The 24332-nt window shown below is 37.2% G+C and overlaps 1 protein-coding gene across 4 annotated transcripts in view; it reads left to right on the top strand.

Annotated features, from left to right (window-relative positions):
• TRPS1 (transcriptional repressor GATA binding 1) overlaps positions 1-24332 on the top strand; it is a 240254-nt gene that overhangs the window by 25199 nt on the left and 190723 nt on the right. For 2 of the 4 annotated variants that reach the window (XM_074352935.1, XM_010972574.3), the window contains exon 2: positions 18387-19315. In XM_074352935.1, coding sequence (XP_074209036.1) covers positions 18389-19315 — 927 coding nt within the window. In that variant the 5' untranslated portion in view covers positions 18387-18388. Of the gene's footprint in view, positions 1-15052; positions 15212-18386; positions 19316-24332 lie in introns of those variants that run through there. The other 2 variants (XM_074352933.1, XM_074352934.1) reach the window with 2 other exon arrangements.

Raw genomic sequence — 24332 nt, 5'->3', positions numbered from 1 at the left:
TGCTCAAGACTGCCCTGATCTTGAGTACTTGGATAAATAAATAAGTCTCATTATCAGACCCTGAACCTCAGAGGCTTACCTCCTGTGTAAGGGAGACTGGGTGTAAATGAGAGTGTTACGCCTTGAACCTTAAGTCTCCAAGACTGGATTTTCAATACATCAGTTTACCTCCTACCGAGAGCCACTCCCCGTCAGAACAGGGACTGCATCCTTCGACATTTATGGGCACCTGAGAAGTCAGGACAATGCAGTAAAGTTGTATTGCTTTCAACTGTTTGGAAGGTGTACTGTGGACAGTCCTTGATTGATTTGTTATCACCAGTTCATTTCCAAGGCCTTTTCCAGCAACTCTGTCTCCTATGTATTTTCATATGGGCACCACGATTTCTTGCTGCTATGAACTCTAACAAGCAGGTGGGTTTGATTTTGAATTGTAGGCTTGACTGTGGCCCTTCAGAGCTTAGAACTCATTGTTTTGCTGTTGCAAAGATTCTTAAAGGCAGGGATGGAGGGGATGGGGGCGGTGGAGGATAGAGTCTTATTTCCTTCATTTGGGGAAAAAATGCATGTTCCCCATCGTGAAAAAAAGAGTAACCTTTTCAAAATCAGAGAACATTGTTTTATCTTTTCAGTAATGAGCCTGTTTCTCTTTCTAATTAACATATGTAGTTGGATATTAGGAGAGGGAGGTACGTAAATTAACAGCCCATTATGAAGGATTTTTACAAAATGCCTTTTATAAAGGATATTTTTTCTTTGAAAGCAATGATAAAATGGATAATTAAGTGAGATGCAAATATGATTATATTTAAATACTATGTTCCAGTCTTCCTACTGCTTGAGATATTCCCTGGTAACAGACTATAGAATTAGAGTTCTGATGCTGTAAATATCTATCAACCACTGCTGAGCATTAACTGCTTCAAGAAGTCAAGGGCTTCTCATTTGTTAAGAGTCACTGCTTTTGTATCTGGCGATTACCTCATGAGGCAACACAGGCAACAGGCTTTCTGCTCCCGCTGTTTGATTTACACTGTACTTTAGTATCCAAACTGTGGAAGAGAGACAGACTTAAAGCTGAAAGTTTAGTGACTTTTTAAAAAAGTGGAAAGAAGAGCAATATAGTCAAATTCCCTTTTTTCTTTTCCTACCCCCAGATGTATGGCTGCCTCCTCCTCCTTTTTTATTTTAATTGCATAATGACTGTGAATTTACCTGGTCAAAAAGGACATCTTGCCTCCCGGTAGATGCTGGCATCTTGGTGTCAGTTTTTATTCGAAGTCCACAGAGCGCGCCCCGTGCTGTCCTGTCCGCCAGAAGCTTGTGGTCTGGGGGGAAGAAGAGTGGGACGTAGACCAACAGTTGTACCACACGGCCTTTTATAGTCTGTTAATCTTATGCATTTAATTTGTATCTGCTTCTCTTTAAGAAACAGCTTTGTAAACTAGACAAGTTATACGGACTATTATAGGAATAAAGACACTACAGGTAAACTCAAAGAAGAGGATAAAAACCTGGCCAGAACCACGCTTGATTGCGGTTTATATGCTTCCGTCATCCTTCGAGTGTGTGTGTAACTGTGTGTGTTTAAGTGTGTGCATTTCTCTCTTTATTTATCCTATTCAGACTTGAAAAAGAGGCAGTCTTGCCAGGAGTTACTTTTGGAAGTACAGGGAGATCTCTGCCCACAACCTTTTGCGAGGCCTGTTCAATTTGGAGAACAGTGTGAAATCTTCTGGCTACAAATGCAGTTTGGCTTGTGCCTAAAGGTACCTTCCTGGCCTCCACACAGACTCTCGGGTCCCACTGGTTTGCTCCTCGGGCTCACGCTCCAGCTCCAGGTTTCCTGCTGCGGTCTTAGAGGCATCGTTCTGAATGGGCACAGAGAAGGCTGATCTCTGCCTAAAAGGGACCTGATTCCGGAGTGTTCCTACTTTAAAAACAAATTTCACCTGGATGCAGGCCAACTAGGACACTTGAGTAGTTACGAGGAAGTAATGTTGTCAAATGAAATTTTAGATTTTTGGTCCGTAACTCTAAGGTCTGCCAAGACTTCCTCTGTGTAGATGTGGCTGGAAACCTTAATTTAAAGGTGTGTTATGTTGGAGTCTTCCTGGCCATTATCTTAACCACTGATATCTGTGGATCAGAAGGTACTAGTTGGATTGCTACAGAGTTTCTGAGCAAGTTCTGAGTGAGGGTCCCAGTGAGACTCTGAAGATCTGGGCTCATTCTGGAAGGCTTGCTTTTAGGTTACTTTGGAAAATTTCATAAAGGCTGCGCGTCTAAGAACTTAAGAGTTAGAATGGATTCAGGAGAAACAGGGCTAAAGTGAAACACTATGTGTGGGCAGGTCGTTCACAAAGAGATGGGGGTCAGGTAGCTAAGTTAGTGCGCTGAGGAACTGTTTTTGTCTTTTCAGTAAGTTTCAGAAGCTTATTCACTAAATTTCAGGAAGTTCACTCAACAAATGTTAACTGAGCAGCACCTAATCATTTGTGGATATTGTACTTGGTCATGAGGATATCAGTATAAATGAGCACAGGAAAACACTCTCCAGGCAGGAGTTTAAATTTGGAAGCAGATGCATAAAATATGGTTAATCATAACTCCAGTTTGAATATAGAAAGACATAGTGACACTTAAGTGCCTAAATAAGCCAGTGTCCTTAATACTGCCAAAAGTGTGTCAGTAATCCCAGCCTTTTAGCTGAACTGGTAAAAATCTGTCTGATATTTTATTTAAATTCTCCTTTCTTTTATGATCAGAGTTGGACCCTATTGATATTTTGTGCAGGAGAATTCCATTTTTATTTCTGTTAACCAGGGCAGGATATTTTGGGACCTCCAGCCTGTTATTCCCTCCCCAGCGTATGGTAAACACTTAGTAGACTTCAGTTTTCTTAAAGACTCCTGTCATGTCTCGCTTTTAATGTAACTTGTTCTATTCCGGCAGTAAAATAGGGCATTCTTAATGTTTTAACAAGATTAAAAGTACTTTATGTTACCTTTGTGATATAGTAGCTTTTTCATGAAGTCCTTTTGGTAATAGTATTTTATTTTCTGAGTAGCACCCTGATTTGTGGCCTAAGCGACTGAAGCATCATTGGTCAGTATGAAGATTGTAGTACTGTTACCAGACGCCAGTGTTGTTTGCTTAGGTGAACTCCGCAGTTAGCTGATTTTGAAATAACTAGGTAAACCTGTCATTATGAAATATCATGTCACAAAAAGTTCAGAAGAATAGTGGAAGCAGTTAATTTTAAGTAATACCGCATAGTGCCACTGTTTTCCAGGCATTGGGTTGACTCCTTTCACAGACATCTTTTCCCATCCACGCGCAAACCTGTTTCCTGTCGTCAGCTGTTCAATGTATAGAGTATTAGCGCTTTGTCGTTCAGGATGCATAAGGCATTTAATCCAAGCGGGACCAGCCAGCCAGTCCTTATTGTGCTTAAATCAAATCTTCTTAAGCTCCTTTAAGTGGCTATATGCTCGGACTTTATGGTTCTCTTTGAGAAACTCTATGAAATTGTGTTCAGTGATCATATCCCACAGACCTGGAGTGATTTTTGTAGGATAAAATGTGATTGTATTATATGTCTGCTTGTACCTACAAGACAGATACCAAACACCACGTGGAATAGTTTTAAGAAATACTATTTTCAAGTTTCTCTGTTAAACGTTTGTGTGCTGCTTGTTCATTCTTTTTTAGAAGCCACGTGATAATAGAAGCCAAAGTCTTAAGAAAATATTAACCAGGTAGAAAGTTTAAAACTGATAAAATTTTACCTATTAACTTATCTTTTTTTGGTGAGAAACACCTACCGTGATCCGATGTGTGAGACGGAATACCATTACATAGGTTGAGAGCAGCTACCTTAGGGAAAGGTAGAATCTGCTACACTTCATTTAAGTGAAGCATTTATTCAGCCTTCTGATAATCCTCGGGATTCAGATGTGTGGATGCTCTGAAAAAGCCACAGTATTGTTTGATTGGCTGTTTTTCATCTATTCCACTCAGTCTTCTAAGGTAAGGGGGTTACTTTAACCCTTTTTGAATTCCAGTTTTCTCACTTGTTAAAACAGGGCTGATAGAGTCCTTGCAGGCTTTCCGAGAGGACTAAATGAGAAAATTATGTGAGCTGAAAGCAAATGGCTAGTGCGTATAGGTACTCAACAAATAGTAGTTCTCTCCCCCCTTTACTTAGCCTATCTCTGTGGGCGAATTGATGCAGTGTGTCCTCATGACACACCTAATATATACAGATACGTGTCTGCTGGGCCCCTTTCTGACACCACTGTCACCACCAACAGAGTCCAAGACAAAGATCGTCTCTTTCCTGTTTCCTTGTGTGTTTTCTTCTTCCGTCTTAGGGTGTCTGTTGCTTTTTTGCTTCTGTTTTGGCCTCTGACCTCCTTTTAAACCTTTCCTCCTTCAAATCTCTTTTGTCCAGACCTTGTATTTCCATCTCCCTTCATTTTTCTTTTCTTCTTTCTTCTACCACCTTGTTGTGTACTTGGCACCTCCGGGATCTTTTTGTCTGCAACTTGGCCTGAGTGGCCAATGACAATGTTCTACTCCACTGGGTGGCTTGGTTTCCCCATCAAAAAAAGAGCAGCTGAAAGGTTTCCTGCTGTTTCACTGAAAAATCACATGTGCATGTACACACACACACACACACACACACTTTAACTTTTTATCTGAAAAATGCACAGATCGTAAGTCTGTACTTCACTGAGTTATTGCAAAATAAATACACTGTGTAACTATCTCTCATGTCAACAAGGAGACATTGCTAGTGCCCTACAAACCCTGTTGTGTCTCCTCCTGTTCTGTGTTCCTGTCCCTCCCCCCAGAAGTTAGTCACTCTTCTGACTGCTTACACGTTAGATCAGTTTTTTGCTTTTTTGGGGATTGTATATGCATTAAAGTACAGCATTCATATGCATTAAAATATGCATTCTTCTGTCCGAAGTCAACACTCAACATCCCATTTGTGAAATACATCCATGTTGTTGTAAGTAGTTTGTGTATTTTTACTACAGTGTAATATTCTGTTGTAGGAACACATACTCCATTGTATATCGTATGTTGCAACTTTTAAATCTGTTAATGTCCATTTGAGTTGTTTTCAGTTTTGAGAATTCAGATGATGTGAGCATTCTTGTGAATGTGCTTGTGTGTGTGTGTGTGTGTGAGAGCGTGTGTGTGCATACGTGTGTTTTCAAACTGAACTTCTGGGTTTTGTGTCATACCAGTTTCTTTAAGTTGCTAGGAGTCTGATTCAAATGTTTGAGACCTTTCTGTATTCTCTTACGTTCCAGCCTATTCCTTTGGAAGACAGACTTTTATCTATTTTTATATATTATGCTATTAGTACACAATATTTTGAATTTTTGAATGTTAGAGTGATACATGGTAAAAAGATTTGTAAATAAAATTTATATATAAATCCATGCAACTATAGTAAATATAATTATATATTTAATATATAAAATACCATAGCATAGTCACATATTGAATATAATCATGCAGATATATGAACTTACAAAATTCATTTTACTGATTCAGTAACATTATTATAGAATTATTACTATATAGAGTGTGCTTAATTTTTTAATGAATCTTCCTCTGTGTAATTCAGTTCACATATATTTTCAATATGTAAAACTATATAGAAATATTTAGTACCCAAATTAAACCAACGTAGTTGTGACTCACAGTTTCAAAAAATAAATTTAATAATTCTTATTTCTCACTACTTATGCATTTACTGGTCTGTGACCATAGATCCAGAGCTATGATATCTGATTCTTTGTTTGGCTTAAATAAAGTCAAAATTAATGCTTTGAGTCCATGTATGCCTTGATTTGGTTTGTTACTAGTTATATTAATGAGACAACGTTAGCATTATTCTCGCTTTTATTCTTGCAAGACTGTTTAATGTCCAGAGATTCAGGCCTTCCTCAAAGAGGTAAACACTGTGCAGAAATTTCTAAGTGGGCTAACACGCTTCTATCCAATAAGAATTTTTGTGAGCATCTACTCTGGGTGGTAGACTAGTTGCAGTGGGGAGGGCCACGTTAGTAATTACTGAACTTTTAAAAAACTTACGTCCCTTGCCCCAGTATACTATTCTATTTCTGTCTAATAATCATGATCATAGTATGCCATTGTTAGTGGTGGAGGTGTGTTGTAGCCTCCGGTGCGTTACTTGAGAATTGTTGGTAACATGTAGATATTTGAATATGTGACTTAACTTTTATCATTTTTTATCAACGTAGCCACATATAGGAATGGATATATAGTAATACTTTGAATTAACATTGATAATATTAGTAATGATATTTTCTGATCTGGAGGACTTCACCGTCTAGTGAGGTAGCCTACAGCATAAACACATAATTACATTGTGTTGTGGCAAGTACCTTAAAAGGAGACAGGCATAAGTTGGCACAGATGATAGTGGAAAAGACTCACTTGTGTTCAGAGGCTTGAATAGATTGATAGTCTTAGTGATGTGCTAGGTGTTACGAGGAAAGTTCAAAAGTTAGGGTAACCTAGTAGCCCATGAGAATATTGGGAAGACTGTATATTGGTTTGACACAAGTATAGAACCGATCAAGTATATTTGATGGTAATCTTTGTAAAATGGCACCTGATCGATTGCATTCTCTTATAAGTTTCTTAAAGTGATGTTACTTTTACGTCTGTGAATGCACTGCTTAACTGTGGTTCATAAAAACACTAGGGAGTTTGTGAGAAATGCAATGGTAAACCAAATGGTCTAGCTTGACGTTAGACTCTTTCAGACCTGACTCTTCATGTGCTAGGTCTATGACCTAGGCAAGTGATTTAACTTTTCTAAATCTTAGCTGCTTCATCTGTAAAATGTGGCTAATGACAGTTTCTTACTGGAAGACTTGTTATTAAAAATGAAAACAAATGAGATAATGCACTCTTGGCATAGTGTCTGGTGCATGGTAACAATAACATAGTAAATTTTTGCTATTACCTAAAATTTTAAGTTATTGTATACATTAACATTTACGATTATGAACCCAAGAAAGGGTCTCGTTCTGAATTTTGATTTCTTTCAAAATTCAATTAGATTTTGAAGGGATTATTTATAAAACACCTGAATCTGGAATTACATAAATATATTTTTTCCTTTACTCTGTTGTGACAGGTGTCCACAGCAAGATTGATGGAGAAAAGAAATTACTAATTGGGGTGCAGGTGGTGAAAATCTGTTCTAAAGGCGTGTGTGTATCTGTGTGTGTCTGTGTGTGTGTTTAGATAGAGTCTTAAGTTTATATTGAACTTGAATGTGAAAATTGACTTGATTATCTATACAAAATATTTAATGAGTGAGCTAATTTCTACCCTAATTCTACAGCCCCACTCATATGCATCACAACTCTGTTCTTTCTCTCTTGGTGAATGGAAAAGTAGGAGCTTGGGTCCAGGAGTAACCTGACTATGTGGTCATCCTCTCCGACTTGGACCTCACTGTGCCCTCCCTACCATGTCTGGCTTTGCATTTAAAATTAACCTCCCATGAATTCCCTGTTTTGCATTTACTTTGGCATCTACCTAGCCTATTTTTTAAATTTATTTTTAATCTTTTGTTTTAATCTTTGAGGGTAGCAGGAATGCAACAGCAATAAAACAAAATCCGAGAGCCCATAAAGCTAGAGCCTGGGATTTGCAAGGGTGAGGTGAGGAGACCACCCTCTATAATTTCCTCTTCTGCATCACCCAGAAACGTGAGCCAGACTCTAGTCAGCACTACTGGAGAGGATGCAGTCACAGACACAGTCCTAAGACATGTGTTTCCTGACTGTGGGCCAGGCATTGGTTTTCTGTCCTTTGTGATGGGTACAGGTGGATCTGCATGCAGAGAGTGAGTGGAGATGGGGGGAGTGAAATTATTGATAGCCAGAGAGGAGCACGTGGGCTAGATGTATTCTCTCAGGTATCTGTAGGCAGTTGAGAACTACGCTAACTACATGAACTGCAGGGTTCCTCAGTGCAATCCTACGTCATTCTCTAACCTCTTTCCACACACCATAGTTCATGAAGCTCTGCCGTATTTGTCTTCCTAACTTAATTTTACTCAGGTAAATTTTAAGTTGTTATAAAAGAATGAGACAAATTTAGCATACAAGGTGGTAGTGCTTTAAAATGATTAGCTGTAGTGGACAGCATTAAAAAGAATAACTGAAGAAGTGACTTCTTTATGCCATGATATATGTGTAAACCGTTTAGGTCAGAGATAACACTGGGCTGATAGTCCATGTTCTAGCGTGCCCGTGACCCTCTGCCGTTAACACAGTCTTTTAAAGTACTGATTCTAAATCTTTCAGGATAATAGATCCTGATCTTCTTTTAATGTTGATAACCATGCTGGAAAACCAAAACCAAAACAAACCCTTCAGAATTGTCGACCTCATATCAAAGCATCTAAGTTTTCTTGCCGGATTAATGAAGGGCTACTTATTTTGTTGAAAAATATGACATATGTTTTTGTTTAGTATTAATATTTAAAACTATTACATATGCATAGATGGGAAGGAAATGACTGCGGAGAGCAGCAGCTCCCGCCGTGCTCAGCGGAACGTTAGTTTTGTTGGTGAGTGGCGTTATGTGCCATAAAGCCACGTGAAATTGGGAAATTACAATCCACGTTGAACAGACCCCCCCCCCCACCAGATAACTCCCAGGACGCTTCAGAGCTGTAATCACCAGTGTACATTGTGGACCCATGAAGGGGGGTTATAATGCACGGAGTTTCCACTAGACTTATTTTGACCAAGGAACCTTCCTACATTTCCTTTTTTTAGAAGTTAATATCATGGAAAGAACATAGAGAAAATTCTTGAATTTCTTGTCATCTGTGCTTTTAAATAGTTACCACAATAAAATTCCACATAGAGCCTAGCTGAATTTGGGGTGAACATGGGCAGAATGTCCTGAAATAATGGTTTATTTAAAAAAAGTTCTTATAGCTGAAGGTTTCTAAACCTGTTACCTACTCAAATTATGAAGGAATTCTGTGTGCATTTTTTTTTCTTCATACATAAAACTTTTCTCATCCTAGGAGTCAGGAAGAAGTAGTTTAACCTATTCTATAAGAAGTTGCTTTTCAGTTTTAAAATGCTTTCCGTTTAAAACATGATCAGTTTTCTTGGGAAAATGTCAGTGTACTGAACAGAAGAGAAGCATGAGTCTAACCTGTGTGTGTATCATTTGTTTTTTGTTTTTATCAGGAGGGAAGGTGGTGCCAAGTTGCTTACATTAAGCATTTAGCACTAACTGGAGTGATCATCTAAACCAAATTTCATGTCATTGCTGGGTATTCGTTACACTGTGTGAAAGATATCCCTCAGTACTGTTAATTTAAATGGACTTTTAAAAATGCGTACTGAACCAAGATCCCTGGCCTCTCTCTCTCTCTCTCTCTCTATATGTATATAGCGACACTCTGAACTGATTTCTGATACCCTTTCATTGCCTGCGTGCATTGTTGATTCCTGTGATATCTGTGCTTACCTGGTGGCCACTCCTGTGGTTTGCTCACTGTGCTGTTGGTCTTGGTCAGTGAGACCTTTTAAGCTGCTTCCTTTGGTACCTTCGGGATGAACAAGTGGTACCTTAGTGGTTTCCAAGTTGCTTACCAGCGTCGTGAGCAAGAACTGTTGAATGTAATGGCACAAATTTATGTCCCCACCATTTTGATTATTCTATATATATATACACATATATCTATATTTATATGCATATACATTTACATATATACACACATACACATATATATTATATATATACATATATATTTAACACATTATATTATGTATTATATGTAAGACATGTTAAATATTATTATGTTAAATATTATACTTAACACACACATACATGTGTTTAAAAATATATATATAGGAGAATGAGAAGCACACACCTCATTCTCCTAAGATTTCCCTCCTGAAATGAGCTGACATTACTTGGGGGGTCATAAAAATTTTGTAAGTCTATGTATAACCCTATCTCTTTCTAGCCTACCTTTTATAAAGCCCAAGGTGACAGAGTTGTGGAAAATCGAAGAATTTGGAATCAAGGAGACCTGTGTGGGAATCCCCCTGCTGTCACTTGCAACTTTGAGACTCTGAGTTTCAGTTGTTCATCTGTAAAATGGAAATAATAATATAGCCTTAGCAGGGTTGTGAGAATTTGAAAAGAAAATATTTATAAAATGCTCAGTACAGAACTGGGCTAAATAAATCGTTGCCTTTGCAATAAATTAAAAAAAATATGTATATATTTATAACCAGTATAAGCTCTCAGTATCCTTCACAGCAATTGTTTTAATCTTGTATCTAGTTTGGCACTCTTAAAAAAGAAAAAGAACAAAAACTTTGCCTAACACCCTTGGCTTAACAATGCTGAGAAGACAGTGAGCATTCTTATTGAATCTTCCTGGAATGCATCTGTTAGATTCACCATACTGTGTACACGTGTTAATTTACCAAATGGATTTGCAGTGATGGACACATATTTCTTACAGGAGGACTGAGACAGCTGTTAGCCAGTTTTATAGCTGGATTGAGGTAATAATTGAGATCTTTTTCTATTGAATAACAGATTGGAAAACAGGCAAAGCAACATTGATATATTAAAATTAAACTACCTTTAATATACGAAGATTTTTTTTTTTTGACAAATGCTGGGAAGAAAGTCAAAGGCATTCCTGCAGAGCACAGCATTTGTTATTTTTGCTATCAGTAGAACTCTGATTGACATACAAATAAAATGTCAATTCCCAGCACAACCATCAAGATAAAGAGATGCATGTATACTTTTCCATGAGCTATTCTTTTTGAACTTAAGTGCACTATGTTCAACTCTTTGCCCGTGGACCAGTTGAAATGCGGCAAGTCAGATTGACCTGTTTGATTCAACAGTTGTCACTGTAGATTATTTTAATTATTATTATTTTTTTTTGGAGAGGAAAATAAAAGGAAAAATGACAAATATATGGGCAATGAATGGTAACGTTTCTTAATTTGCTTAGTGATATTGTGATCTTATTCAAATCAGAGTTTTTAATACATTTGCCTCTCACCTGTTATGAAAGGAAGAATAATCAATTCCCTTTTCTTTCTGATTATTCAGTGATATATACTTGTTCTGTTTTACTTATCGCATTTAGTGGAGCAGAGCCATGCTTTGTTTTTTCAGATATATCCTACAGTTTCATTTAGACTTCTAGCATAAAGTCTTTAAAGTCAAACAAAAAATTTTTTTTTGGTAAAAGTAAAGTAGTTAATGAAATTCTTTCTCTAAGATGTATATGGATATATGGATACTCATTTTGGCAAATAGACATTATTACTTACCAGACTTTCTCCTTTTACCTAGACTAGTAACATTTGAAATGAGATATTTAAAATACAGAAAGCATAGCATGATGAAATAAAAGCCTAATAAAATGTGTTTGGGCCAGCATCAAAACTCTTTGAAATCGGATATCTAAATAGTGTGCATTTTATCTCAGAAAGGCTCGGGTTCGTTCTAGTGTCCAGATGACTATTAATGGGCTTTGTGCTCTGAAGCATATGTTAATAGAAGCGGTCATTATGGATTAATTTGATGTGAATTAATAAGAGATTTATTTGATGGGAGTTGTTTGAAGGTGATGACATTTAAATCTCAACAGGATTTAAGACGTCCAAAAATACCTTTAAAGACTCAAGAACAATCAATTCAGAGAGAGCAAATTAAATAGACATGGACAGCGAAGAGCAGGATCTGACATTGGGTTTATGAAGTTTGAAGCAGTTTACAAAAAAAGCGATCTACCATTGAAATATTGCCCTGAAATCTGAGGAAACAGAAAACATTTAAACTCCTTCAACAATTCTTGGGTTTGTGAATTGGATAAACAGTGTTCTCTTGCATTTTATAGTTCACTTAAGCAGTCTGATTTTGATCTGTATATATGGAGTAGACAGGATTCAGTTTTTTTTTCCTAAACCAATGAGCAAACACATATGTTCTTGAAAAACTGAACTTTATATGTTGTTCATATGGAAGCTATCTAGTTTGCCATGGGCCCAAGATTCGACCTTCCTTTTATTTTGCTATCACTTGCTTAATTCTTTGAATTCTTTGTGGGGGACTTTTGATCAAAAGAAACATTTGCTTTTTTTCTTTCTTTTTAATTTTTTTTTAATAAAAGCTACATGAAGTGTGTAATTAATAACTCAGTACTCTTGGGCCGTTGATACAAACAAGCCTGAAAGATACATATATTAAGGAGGAGACTATCATGTCTTTCCTTTTTGTGTTAAGCTTTGATTTTAAACCCTTGAAAGTTTTATTATCTGGAAAAACAGTAAGAAAATGTCGTCTGGTATTATATATTATGATGATAAGAGCTGCTGCTTATAATAAAGTCATACTCAGCAGGATTAGAGATTGAGGTCAGATTACACAGGCTTCCCTAACTTTTAGTCTTGTTTAGGTTTTTATATATATATAAAGATGTGTATATATGTATATGCATATATAATATATGTTAAATATAACATTTATATATAGTGAGAAATTATCAATCAAAAGTGCACCTAGTTGAAATTATATTTAGAAAGGTACTGACAAGTTTTAAGTTTTTTTAAGAAAGAGGAGTTTCTTACACTTTTTTCTTTGCTTTTAAAACTTATCCTTCCTCTCTTAAATTGATGACAAATAAAATTGAAGTCATGTTGCTGATGTGGACACACAGCTGGTGCTGGATGTACGTTTGTGGAATGAATGAATGAAAGTTGGGGAAAATGGAAATCTGGGTGAATGGTAGGCATCAGTGGTATTTATGCCACCCTCAGTTGTTGATGGCTTAATATTTTATAGTCTTTCAAGGAAATTGGATAAAGGTTTATTAAAGCAAAACTAACAAGTGCCCAAGCCACTAACCAGAACCATCATAGAGTCTTAGAGGCAGAGTGCAGGTTAGAAATAATTTAGTGTAATTCCTTCATTATACAGATAAGAAAGACCCCCAAGAAGCCAAGGGGCTTGCTCATGATTACATCACCAGGTGATTTGAATCAGGTTCAGAAACTGGACACCTGCTCTCTGTACCCTTCTTCCTCCTTAGGTTTTGGTTCTTCACTATGTTTAGGGTCAAGATGCCATAAAGAACATGGAATTCATATCTCTTACTTTCAAGGAGTTTCTCATCTAATTAATGGAAGTAAATTCTCACCCTCATCTGCATTGAATGGTTGTGTGATCTCAGCATTCTTTTTAAACTACTGTGATAGTTGATTTCTTTGGTGAGATAATTCATTTGATTATCTGTTGCAGGGTTATTCTGAGCAAGTATATTTCATAAATGTATGTATCTATACATACATATTTATACATCTATACAGATCAAATAAAACTTAATCATAGTTCATGATATCTAGGTAATAATAGGAAACTCAGATTCCTTTTGCTGTGAAGGTGCCATTTTGAGAACATGAGTCATAGTCTATAGAAAAAAATTCTTTTCTTAGATGTTTAAGCAGTTTAATCAGTGAGATAAAGTAGTTACCAGAATTGTATTTTAAGCTCTAATGCTGATTATTTCCATTGCATAAACCTGTCGCAGTGCTGCTGTAACAGAGAAACTGTGCAGTACCCTATTGCTTTTTTATAATAAACTTTTACTGAAAATGCAAAAAAAAAGAAAAAACTTTCACATTTGTTTTAATTTAGAAGGAAATAAGAACAGAAATTGAGATTTGTGCAAATGCCGTGTCTCACATCTCAGCAATGAAAATTAACAGAAATAGAGCATTTTAGGAAGCTGAATATATTTGGAACCTGCTTAAATATCTCGGCACATAAATCACAGTCATGTGTTTGTATAGGCGGGAAGTGATGTAAACGTGGGAATGCTCACCCTTACCCCTCCACACCACTCCTCTGGCCCGCTCCCAGGTCAGTTTGCCTCTCATAATTAGAGGACTGAAGATGGGCACTCTTGAGCCTGATAGTGCTCGTTTAGATTCTTCAGCACCTCCTTGTCTGATTCACTTTTTGTCCATTTTTTTGCTCCATTGTCTAAAAGGTTGTCTATAGTAACTGATCTGATGTAACTGACATTTTAAATATTTTCTGGCAGTCAGCGTGAGGGATATTGCCCTATAGTAGAATGAAAAAGTTTAAAATAGAGTTGCCAAAATGATGACTAAGGCTCATTGATGTGATTATATATTTCTATATGTGCATATGTATATACACACACACACACATATATATACACATATGTGTGTATATATGGTGCATCTTTTTAATTATGACTGTTGATGCAATATCTGCCTCCATAATTTCATTCGGATAATAAAAAATATGATATAAGGATGATTTAACACTAGTTCAGTCACAGTTTTGTAATCTTACTTATCAAGGTTGAAAATAGAAAACTTAGTAGCTAAAAAGATAGCATTGCATAATATGTAATGTTTCTGTAACTCTTGGTAAAGTGTACATAGATCTGATGCAAAATTCCTGGTGGCACTGAAACAATCCCTTTCTCAATTCGTGGTGTATGTTCACTGGTACCATGTGTCCATAGGAGACCGGCTGTGGGTACCACTCCATGCCTCTAGCTCTGACTGTGCAGTATCTGCGGGTGCACTTTGTATCCTTTCCAGAAGCAGGTCCCCTCTAGGTTTAATAATTAAGATGTCTTATTCCCACCCCAATACAGGTAAGTATTGTGGTCCTTAAAGTTCAGGGGGATTTCAAGGTTAAATAATTTTGCCAACATGACAGTTTACTGTGAAGATGACTTCTAATCTTTTATATCATGTTCCTCCTTCTCCTGCTTCTTTATTAAAACCCACGGGAGGGAGAAAAGTCTCGCCCAAGGTTCGTGCTTTTATCTGGTGTCTTTCGAACAGCCCGTGGTGCTGGCATAGTAATATATTTTTGGTGTGATCCATTCAAGTATGTTTATATCATTTAGGAAGGAAATTTTTTGTTTTGTTTTGTTTTGCAGATATACAGATCAGCTCTCAAAATGTCTTCTGTGTCTTCTGAGCGTCTTCTAAGACAATTGCATTAGCCCTCCTGCTAGTTGACTAATAGAATTAATAATTGTAAAAAGCACTCTAAAGCCACATGCCTTATGAAGTCAATGCTGGGTATGATTTTACAAGTATGTGATCTATTTTTTCAAGTGGAAATGTTAACTGGAAAAGTTCTTGGCACACAGTGAAACGTCATGCAATCTGTTATTTGTCTTAGAGATAATAGCTTGAGGGTGGGTCTAGTCTTACGGTATCTAACTTATGAGTTGTTAGGGGAGTTCCTTCCACTTAGAAGTACTGCGAATGTGCTTATATTTACATAATATGTCATTCCGAAAAATTATGGCGATATAATTCCAGTAAAAAATTATTTTTTCTCTAACTACTTCAAAGTGTAGTCAACTAAATTAGCCACGTTTTTTTTTAAAGCAACTAAAAAGACCATGCCCCCTTCCCCCCACAACAAAAAATAAAACCCAAATGACCTTTCTGATCTTTCTTTGAAGTTTTAGCAGTTTAACATTCTTTGCGATGTATATTATTAAGGACCCTATTTGGCGTAAGGAGTCAGTAAGTCGTATGGGTTTTAAAGCTCTGTTCTTGGGTGGAAGAAGGAACTGAAATTTGAAAGGATGATAATTTAATTAAACCATATTTTCTCTCAGTCACTATAGATGCTGATTGAGTTGTTTTTAAACTATGAATGACCCGTTACTTTTCTTCATGGTAATGATAAATCAACAAGATCCAATTTTTTTGTTGTTCTGAAAAATACATTATTTTGTTCAGTTATTAACATGTTTATGACTATTCACTTTTAAGTATTTTATCTTAGTTCCCTTGCTATGTAAGATGTTACTGTTTTGCTCAGCACTCTGACCGTAATATATGGGCATAAACAATTTTCTTTTCATTTTAATGGAAGGATGATCTTAATGAATTGGATTATTTTATCCTCTTTTCTTCATGAATCCTGCCTTTCATATAGATTTTTATTCATTTTGGTGCGTCACTGTTAGATTTTATTTCCATGAAGGAGAAGATGGAAGATGTTAAAATGTTAAAATCTAATGGAAAAACAAACAAACAGGAAATTCTGGAGAGAAAAGCAAAAGATATTATACCAAATCAGCACATTTTTATATGCAGGAATGGCTGATACTCTATAAACTAGTATTTCCTTTACTGTAGACCAAGTTGAAAGAGTCTATTTTTTACTCAGCTCTTATATTTTAAACTACAACTTATTTCTTAAGCTTCCCTTTTGTTCTTTTCCTCCTTTCCTTTTTACTTCTCTCTTTGTTGACTACCCTAAGATTGGCCTCCAGGCTTCCATGTGTTGTTCCCAAGTTCTGTCTCTTCCAACAGTGGAATAGAAGTCTCCTAAAACGTCAGGGTCAACAAACAAGACATTCAAATGCAAACATTAAAAGATAAATTAGTTAACCAGTGTTCCATTTTTTTAATGATGGTTACCTGGCTTCGTTAATTTTAGGAGCCGATGGTAATGACACCAAGGTGAAGAGGACATCCCCTCCCCTGTCCCCTCCCTGCTCATGCCAGCCAGGTTTACATGCCTCACAACATCACCTTCACCTGAAACTTCAATCCTTCATCCTATAAATGGTTTTGTTGTTGTTGTTGTTGTTGTTGTTGGTTGTTCCTGTTCCAAGAGGGAGATTCCATGGGTATTGATGACTAACATCACTGGCATATGAGGAGAGCAGTATACTTTCTTAATAAGTACAGTTATAGTATTTTTGACATTATTCAAGAAAGTGATTTTTTTACCTTGTAAACAATTCCTTATACTCTAACTAGTACATTGTCTTGGTTCTGTGATTCATATTATAAAAACTGCTTGGCTAGCTTTTAAGAAGTGGAGATATCCCCATGTATCCCACACCAGTGTGGTTCCTCAGCACTTGTGAGAAGTTATAGATAAGAATGACTAAAACATGCTGTTAATTTGGATTTTTGTACGACACTGGAATAATCATTACTAACTCCGTTCAGTCTGCCCTTGTGGTAGCATCAGCTAGTGAAGAGGGCTTGGTTTATTAGTCAGTCACAGGTGGGTTTTTCCAAGAGACAGTTGGGGTGATGGCGCACAGAGCACTTTACGGTTTTTCAGCTGGATGATTAAGGAGCACAGGCTGTGAACCTCAGTTCTCCACAGTTCTCTTTGTTACTGCATTCTTTTATTGGCAGGACACAATGTGTTTCCTATCTCTTCGTACCCTTAGAGTTCTGATTCATTAGACTCCCTTAGAGGACTTTGTCACAACGTTCTTATTCGGACCCTACTTACGATGCCATTAGCTTGAAAGGCACAGTTGAGCTACCACGTGAAGGTGAACCATAGGAAACTGGTAACAGTTGGCCATGTTGAGCTACAAAATGACAATGTCATACGGTTCAATTGAACATTTCACGTTAGTCAATTTCCGAAGTGCTCCTGATGGTGGAATTGGTACTCTTCCCACCGCACTGTGCACAGAAACCCGGGGCTTAGGTAGGTTCCCATCACGCTGGATGAAGCCCTTGTAAAACCCAGCCTGGCCTCTGTGATGTGTACTCGGCTGCCCTTCTTTCAGAAAGCTCCCCAAAGGGGGCTTAAAGTAATTCAGCAGGAGGGCAGAGATGAAACATTTGTTATCGTCCATTCCTGAAAGTAAACGGGCAGTTTTCTCATTGTTTATAACATGCTGTTTCTGTCTTTTGACTATGAGGATATTTTGGTTGAAACTATATTTATATCTTGATTGCACAAAGTGTAACAATATCGAGTTTCACTTTATGTTGTTTATATACATATATATATCATATAAATAAACACATAATATATATTCTATAAGCATAAACATGTGTATATATATTCTATAAACGTAACACGTGTGCATATTACACATTGTATGTAACACCGATAAATATAGAAGCATACATCTATCAGCTATACCTGAAGGAAGAAATTGAACAAAAAATATAATTGCAGGCTAGAGTAACTAATAGGAAAGATAGAGCTAGTAATAATAATTAATCCCTTGGTATTCATAAAACCATTTTAAAAATAATAAATGAGCCACTCTTTATGGCAAAAATAATTCTAAATGTAAATTGTTGGCTTTAGTCTCAATTTTTCTGCTATTCTTAAAACTGATTTTTTTCCTAGAGGAGTTTTTCTTTATTATTATTATGCACCTTAAAAAGTTTTGCATAGAGTAAGTAAAATGTTCTAGATTAGCTGACATGCCAGTAAGTTGCAAATAACCCTGTATCTTCCTTTTCCTTGTATCTTTACAGATATGGTCCGGAAAAAGAATCCCCCTCTGAGAAACATTGCTAGTGAAGGCGAGGGCCAGACCCTGGAGCCTGTCGGTACAGAAAGCAAGGTATCTGGAAAGAACAAAGAACTTTCTGCAGATCAGATGTCAGAAAATACGGATCAGAGTGATGCTGCAGAACTGAATAATAAGGAGGAACCTAGCTTGCCTGTCCCAGATCCCTCTTCTAGCAGTAAGAAGGACTTAAAAAGCTCAGTCCTGAGTGAGAAGGCTGGCTTCAATTATGAGAGCCCCAGTAAGGGAGGAAACCATCCCTCCTACCCACATGATGAGGTGACAGAGAGAAATATGTTGGCTTTCTCATCTCCAGCTGCTGGGGGAGTCTGTGAGCCCTTGAAGTCTCCTCAAAGAGCAGAGGCAGATGACCCTCAAGATATGGCCTGCACCCCATCAGGGGACTCATTGGAGATGAAGGAAGATCATAAGATGTCACCAAAGGCTACGGAGGAAACAGGGCAAGCGCAGAGTGGTCAAGTCAATTGTCAAGGCTCCAGCCCAGTTTCAGTGGCCTCCAAAAACCCACAAGTGCCTTCAGATGGGGGTGTGAGACTGAATAAATCGAAAACCGACTTACTGGTCAACGACAACCCAGACCCGGCACCTCTGTCTCCAGAGCTTCAGGACTTTAAATGCAATATCTGTGGCTATGGTTACTATGGCAATGACCCCACAGATCTGATTAAGCACTTCCGAAAGTATCACTTAGGACTGCATAACCGCACCAGGCAGGATGCTGAGCTGGACAGCAAAATCTTGGCCCTTCATAACATGGTGCAGTTCAGCCATTCCAAAGACTTCCAGAAAGTCAACCGTTCCATGCTTTCTGGTGTGCTGCAAGACATCAATTCCTCAAGGCCTGTTTTACTAAATGGGACCTATGATGTACAGGTTTGTGCTTTGCATTGTGGTCTCTTTGTACAGAAAGAGTTCTTAGTAGTGAACTGTGAGTTCTTGCATGCATGTTACAGTCAGCCTCCCAAGGCCAAAGGGGTAGCCTGCTAGATGGAGCAGACGAGACAGACGCCTGCCGTAGCTGTTTCATCCAAATGTGTATTCAGAGTTATCTTTAGCCTCTCATCATGGAAAATAATCCCAACATTTCTATTAGGCTGGGAAAAGACTTTTCATGGAATTAGCTAGGCTTCATATTTCTGGACGTATTTCATGGTAATTTGATGTTTTCAGAGTCTTCCAAAAATGGCACTAATCTTTATGGTTCTACATGGTAGTAATTCGTGCTTTGTTCTAGTTTTAGATTGTAAATCTTTTGCTATGGTCTTTCCTTCAGGGAGGGTCTTTCCTGTGTCTTGGATGAGGATTTGATTTTACACTCAGCCAAACTGGACCGGATTTGGGTCACACTGATGGTTGCAGAGATGGGCTACTCAAAAGGCAATGTAATTAATTGCAAATGCAACTTTGAAAATAAAATTTTACATTGATTAAAAAGAACTTAATGGGATTGAAAGTACTAGGGACACCAGGATGATCTTCGTATGGGCCAATAAAGCATTCCTTCCCGCATTTAAAGAAAATCGTGATTTATGAAAGCATTTAATAGTAATTTAGATTTCGACTTTCATTAAAACTGGCCTACCTTTTTCATCTACTTTTCTGTATTTGTTTATAGCATATGTGAAATTAAAAAAAAAAAAACTATTTCAAATAGAATGAAATGCAGGGCAGACTCTTAAGTAATGTACTCATTTTATTTTAACAATTTTAACATAGTTGAAACTCATGATCAGCTTGGGAAAACATAGTAGTTTCTGTTAAGTCTGTAGAATTTTATTGTATTATTAGGCCAGGGATTTCAAAACATATAGGTTTAATATTAACCTTCTTTAGGAACGATTAGAAGAAGAACCAGAGAACGAATGAAAACGCATCACACTTATTTGACCCCCTGCATCATTTAAAATATCAGTCATTTTTATCAACTCAGTAGCTACAGCACATTTGTTCTGGACATCTCTTTTGACCTAGTGCCAATTAAGAAAGGCAGGCAAAGGGGTTATAAATAACAGGTAGTGAACGTATTTTGCCATACTTGTAAGGAGAATCAGAAGAGAAATTTCCAAGTCCTTAGAAAATATCAGAGTGGCAATCTTATCACTTTAAGGGAGGTATAAAGAAGAACCCTCAAAAAGCCAGTTTCATCTTTGTAAAGCTCTCTTAAAAATTCCATCTTACTTTGTGAATTTCCACAAATAGAATGATTTCTGCGGAGCAGCAAATTAAGCCAACATAGTTATTATGCATGAAAGCTACATGCTTTGAACTGCTGTCTTATTAAAGATCATTTCACTGTCTTATGTCAGATACACTCTGCTGTCAAACTATGATTGGAAAGCAAATACGTGTTTCAGATAAAAGGGTTGGAAGTGAGTAATGTCAGCATGTGAAACGGTGTTTTATAATTAGCGAGGAATATGATGTTACTACCTGGATTTCCGGCCGGGGTTTCAGCTTGTTCACTCTGGGGACAACTTCTGAGGGAAGCTGATCTGGGCCGTCAGGAAGGCTCTAAAACGAAGATTACTGAGGCCTATAGTTTGGAAGAATTCAGATTTTTAAACACACTTCCATTTCCCCCAAATAGTTATTTGTTAGGTTCTTAGTTATTTATAGTAAAGTTTATGTTTGGGCAGAATGAGCTGGACACTTTTCCTGGGCAGCGATTTTAGAAATGAAACAGATGTGTGAGTTCTCTGAGTTTGAACTAATAGAACTAGAAATAAAACAGCTGATCCTAGACTCTGCTGTCTCCTAAATCCTTGCAGAAGCCCACGGTGCAGAAGACAGAAAATGCTAGGAAGCTGCATGTGGGATGATAATCTTGTTAAGATCAATTTTTTTTTTTCCAAAGAGAAATAGTATGGCTAAAAATGGAAAATGACTGTCTATAGAAAAAGTGGGTGATTCCTTCAAAGAGACTGTTGGCTATAGAAATAGGTTGAAAGAGTTAACGTTCTTCAGTTTAGGAAGATCCCACCAAATACACTTTTTAGGCCAAATGCTCATCTTGAATACTTTACACACACCAGATGTTGGTGTAGAAATGCGTCTGAAGATCAGTCACTTACTAATACTTTTATGCTGAAATAAATATCGAACAGCACCCCTAGGTGCATAAATTAAATACAAGCATATCTGAAATCCCCCCTTTTTCCCCACCTGTGTTTGGGTTGCTGAAATGTCATTTGAGAGGTTCTTTGCTTGGCACTTGAACTGTGTGGAGACTGAAAGCTCTGGGAAAAGAGACGCTGACTGTAGAATTTCTTTAATGCAGGTTTGTCCGAAATTTATAGCATGTTTGTGGCTTGCCTGGATTCTAATAAAAACATGTTGGTGAATACGAGGATTACAGACAAATAATTATTACAATAATTACTGATACCAATCCGTAATTTAAGCTGGTTGAAGTAATAGATGACCAATTCATTCATCTTTTTCAGTTAATTTTTCTTTTTTTTTTTTAACATTCAGGACAGTTGGTGGTTAATGATAGATTTATGACATTTTAGGCCAAGAAAAAAGGAGCAGAAGCTAGACGTAGAAGACAGAAATTCTGTGGCTTTGATCTGTATTTTGATTTGACATGGATGGTTTTAAATAATCTGAACTGACTTGAGTGCAAACACGATGTGTACGGTTGGGGAAAAAGAAATAATTTAAACCAATGTTAAGATTTCCAGTTCCAAGTTCAGATTATTTGAGGTATATTTGGCATTAATAATTGAAGTTTAGACGTACTTGTACTGACAATATCCACTTCTGTGTAAATTTTATTACACATCATGAAGTCAAAGAATTACAAGTTGGTAAAAATAATGTCAAACAACCATGTTTCTTTGCACGGCATGGTCGATAAAGCCCCAGCCAGATCATGGAGGTCATTTTAAAGGGCCATCATAAAAATCAGGACCGTCGTCTCTGAGTCTGTTGAATTCAAGTCCCCCCCACGCGGTGAGATAGCATACTCATCCCTGAAATCAGCAGAGGTGACAATCTTGACCAAGAAAAAGACAAGGAAAGATACAGTGACTAGTGTAGGACTAACTGACTTGATCGGCATGTTAGTTTCCCAATATTGAAATTTCCCTTGCATGTTTTACCAATTATTCTGCTTAATTAAAAAAAAAATAATGGACGTGGCTTGGTTGGCAAGCCCTTCCTGTAATTTTTACTACCTGTGTTCAGCCTTTGAGGCTCCCATGTAGACCAAATAATAGGACGAGGGATGGAGTTCTTCAGAAAGTAATTACAGCCTCTTTCTTTTTAATCTGCTTTATTATGCTTATATTTAAACCGTCGCTGAATGGAGGCCTGCATTGTTAAATGCGGACTTTGCTGTTTCATTAGGGCTTAATGTGCTGTGCATTAGGGTGTTTGCATCATCTTTATGGGGGAGCTCTTAGCCCTCAGATCAGGTTGTAAAAGTCGGAGTCCCGTCAAGTTGTGCTTCCCACGGGAAAGTGTTTAAGCTAGCCCAAGTTTATAAATGCTCACGACATGTATGCTGCCTTTTCATATTAGGAAACCTTTCCAGTATTTTGCATTATTCAGGACTGCAAGAAGGGAGCGACAGGATGCCAGGCTATTAAGTTCATGTTGGCCTTTAATGAGATTCTAAGGTTAACAGAAGACTCTCACTATTAACTTACCAGTGACTGTCTTGTGTTTGAGCTGGGAGCACTATGTTTCTGTTTTGTAAATATTTTCATCAGAGTTGCACAATATGGCATGTTAGAAGCAGGAAGAACAGATTTTCAAGCTAGGAAGTCACCCTTTGTATTTATATTTTCAACATATTTAACTCCATGAGCTTTACAGATTGTTAATCTCTGCCCGTACATTCATTTGAACAGGGGTTACAGTTTGGCCTGGCAGAAAAAAAGAAAAAAAATCCAGAGAACATTTATCTTATTCTGGTCTATTTTGACTTTTCTTGAATTTTCCTTCCAAATATTTATTTTTTGCTTTGCCGTTTTCTTTGATCTGGAGCAGGAGGGAAGTTGTAGATCTTGGTAGGTTCTGTTGCTTTGTTTTTCTGAGTTGAAGACAATTGCGCTTTAGAAGAACTGGTGAATGAGACTTTAATCACTCCGGATTCTAGAGTACAGAATGTTTGGCATATGAACCCATACTTACTTTCAGGACTGTGTCTCTTTAACAAGTAATAAAGTGTGCAAAATAAAACATATGCTCACCCTAAGGCTATAAAAGCAAAGCAAAGTTCTGGCATTTACCAGGTTATTTCCATCGTGAAGATGGCCGAGCTGGATAACGGAGCCACCCGGGTGGAATGGAGTAGTTTGACCATCTTCACTAATCCTTTTACCTGCATGATGGTTAGATTTCCATTTGGCTTGGTTACAAGAGGGTCAGTATGATAAATGTCAGTCCCGCTTTGATTTTCGGTTTATTTGCTATTGTTTAGAGAACACGTATCACTTTCTTGGATATGCGTATTTCTCTCTAGGCAGAATGTTTAGAAGAAGGAATCATGGTTATCAGTGCATTCAATCAAATTTAGCATTATTCAACTCTTAAAAAAATTTTATCCTTGTCTGGCATGTTCTGCTAACCATATCAAGCCAACAGATTATTCAGTGCTTTTTGTTCCTTGGGTCATTGCAATTACAGCATACGTGCAGCTGTTGGAAACACAGATACATAAGTAGTGTGCTAACCCCAGGGAAGTTTGGAGAAGGAGAGAAGTTCTCTTTCATTTTCTGATTTCCTTTATGGAGTCTGTTTCCGAGAGTCATTAGACCTTGGTCCTCTTGAATTCTTCATCATATGGTTCTAAAATTTGAAATAAATGTTATGCATGTTCAGAGTATCAGAGAAGACCTTGTTTACATTTCAATTGAAAATCAAATGTAAAATCTGTTTTTCT

This window comes from Camelus bactrianus, chromosome 25, assembly GCF_048773025.1.
Source record: "Camelus bactrianus isolate YW-2024 breed Bactrian camel chromosome 25, ASM4877302v1, whole genome shotgun sequence".
Taxonomy (NCBI): domain Eukaryota; kingdom Metazoa; phylum Chordata; class Mammalia; order Artiodactyla; family Camelidae; genus Camelus; species Camelus bactrianus.
The sequence above is the reverse complement of the archived record's forward strand: the minus strand, read 5'-3'. Positions and strand labels throughout refer to the sequence as shown.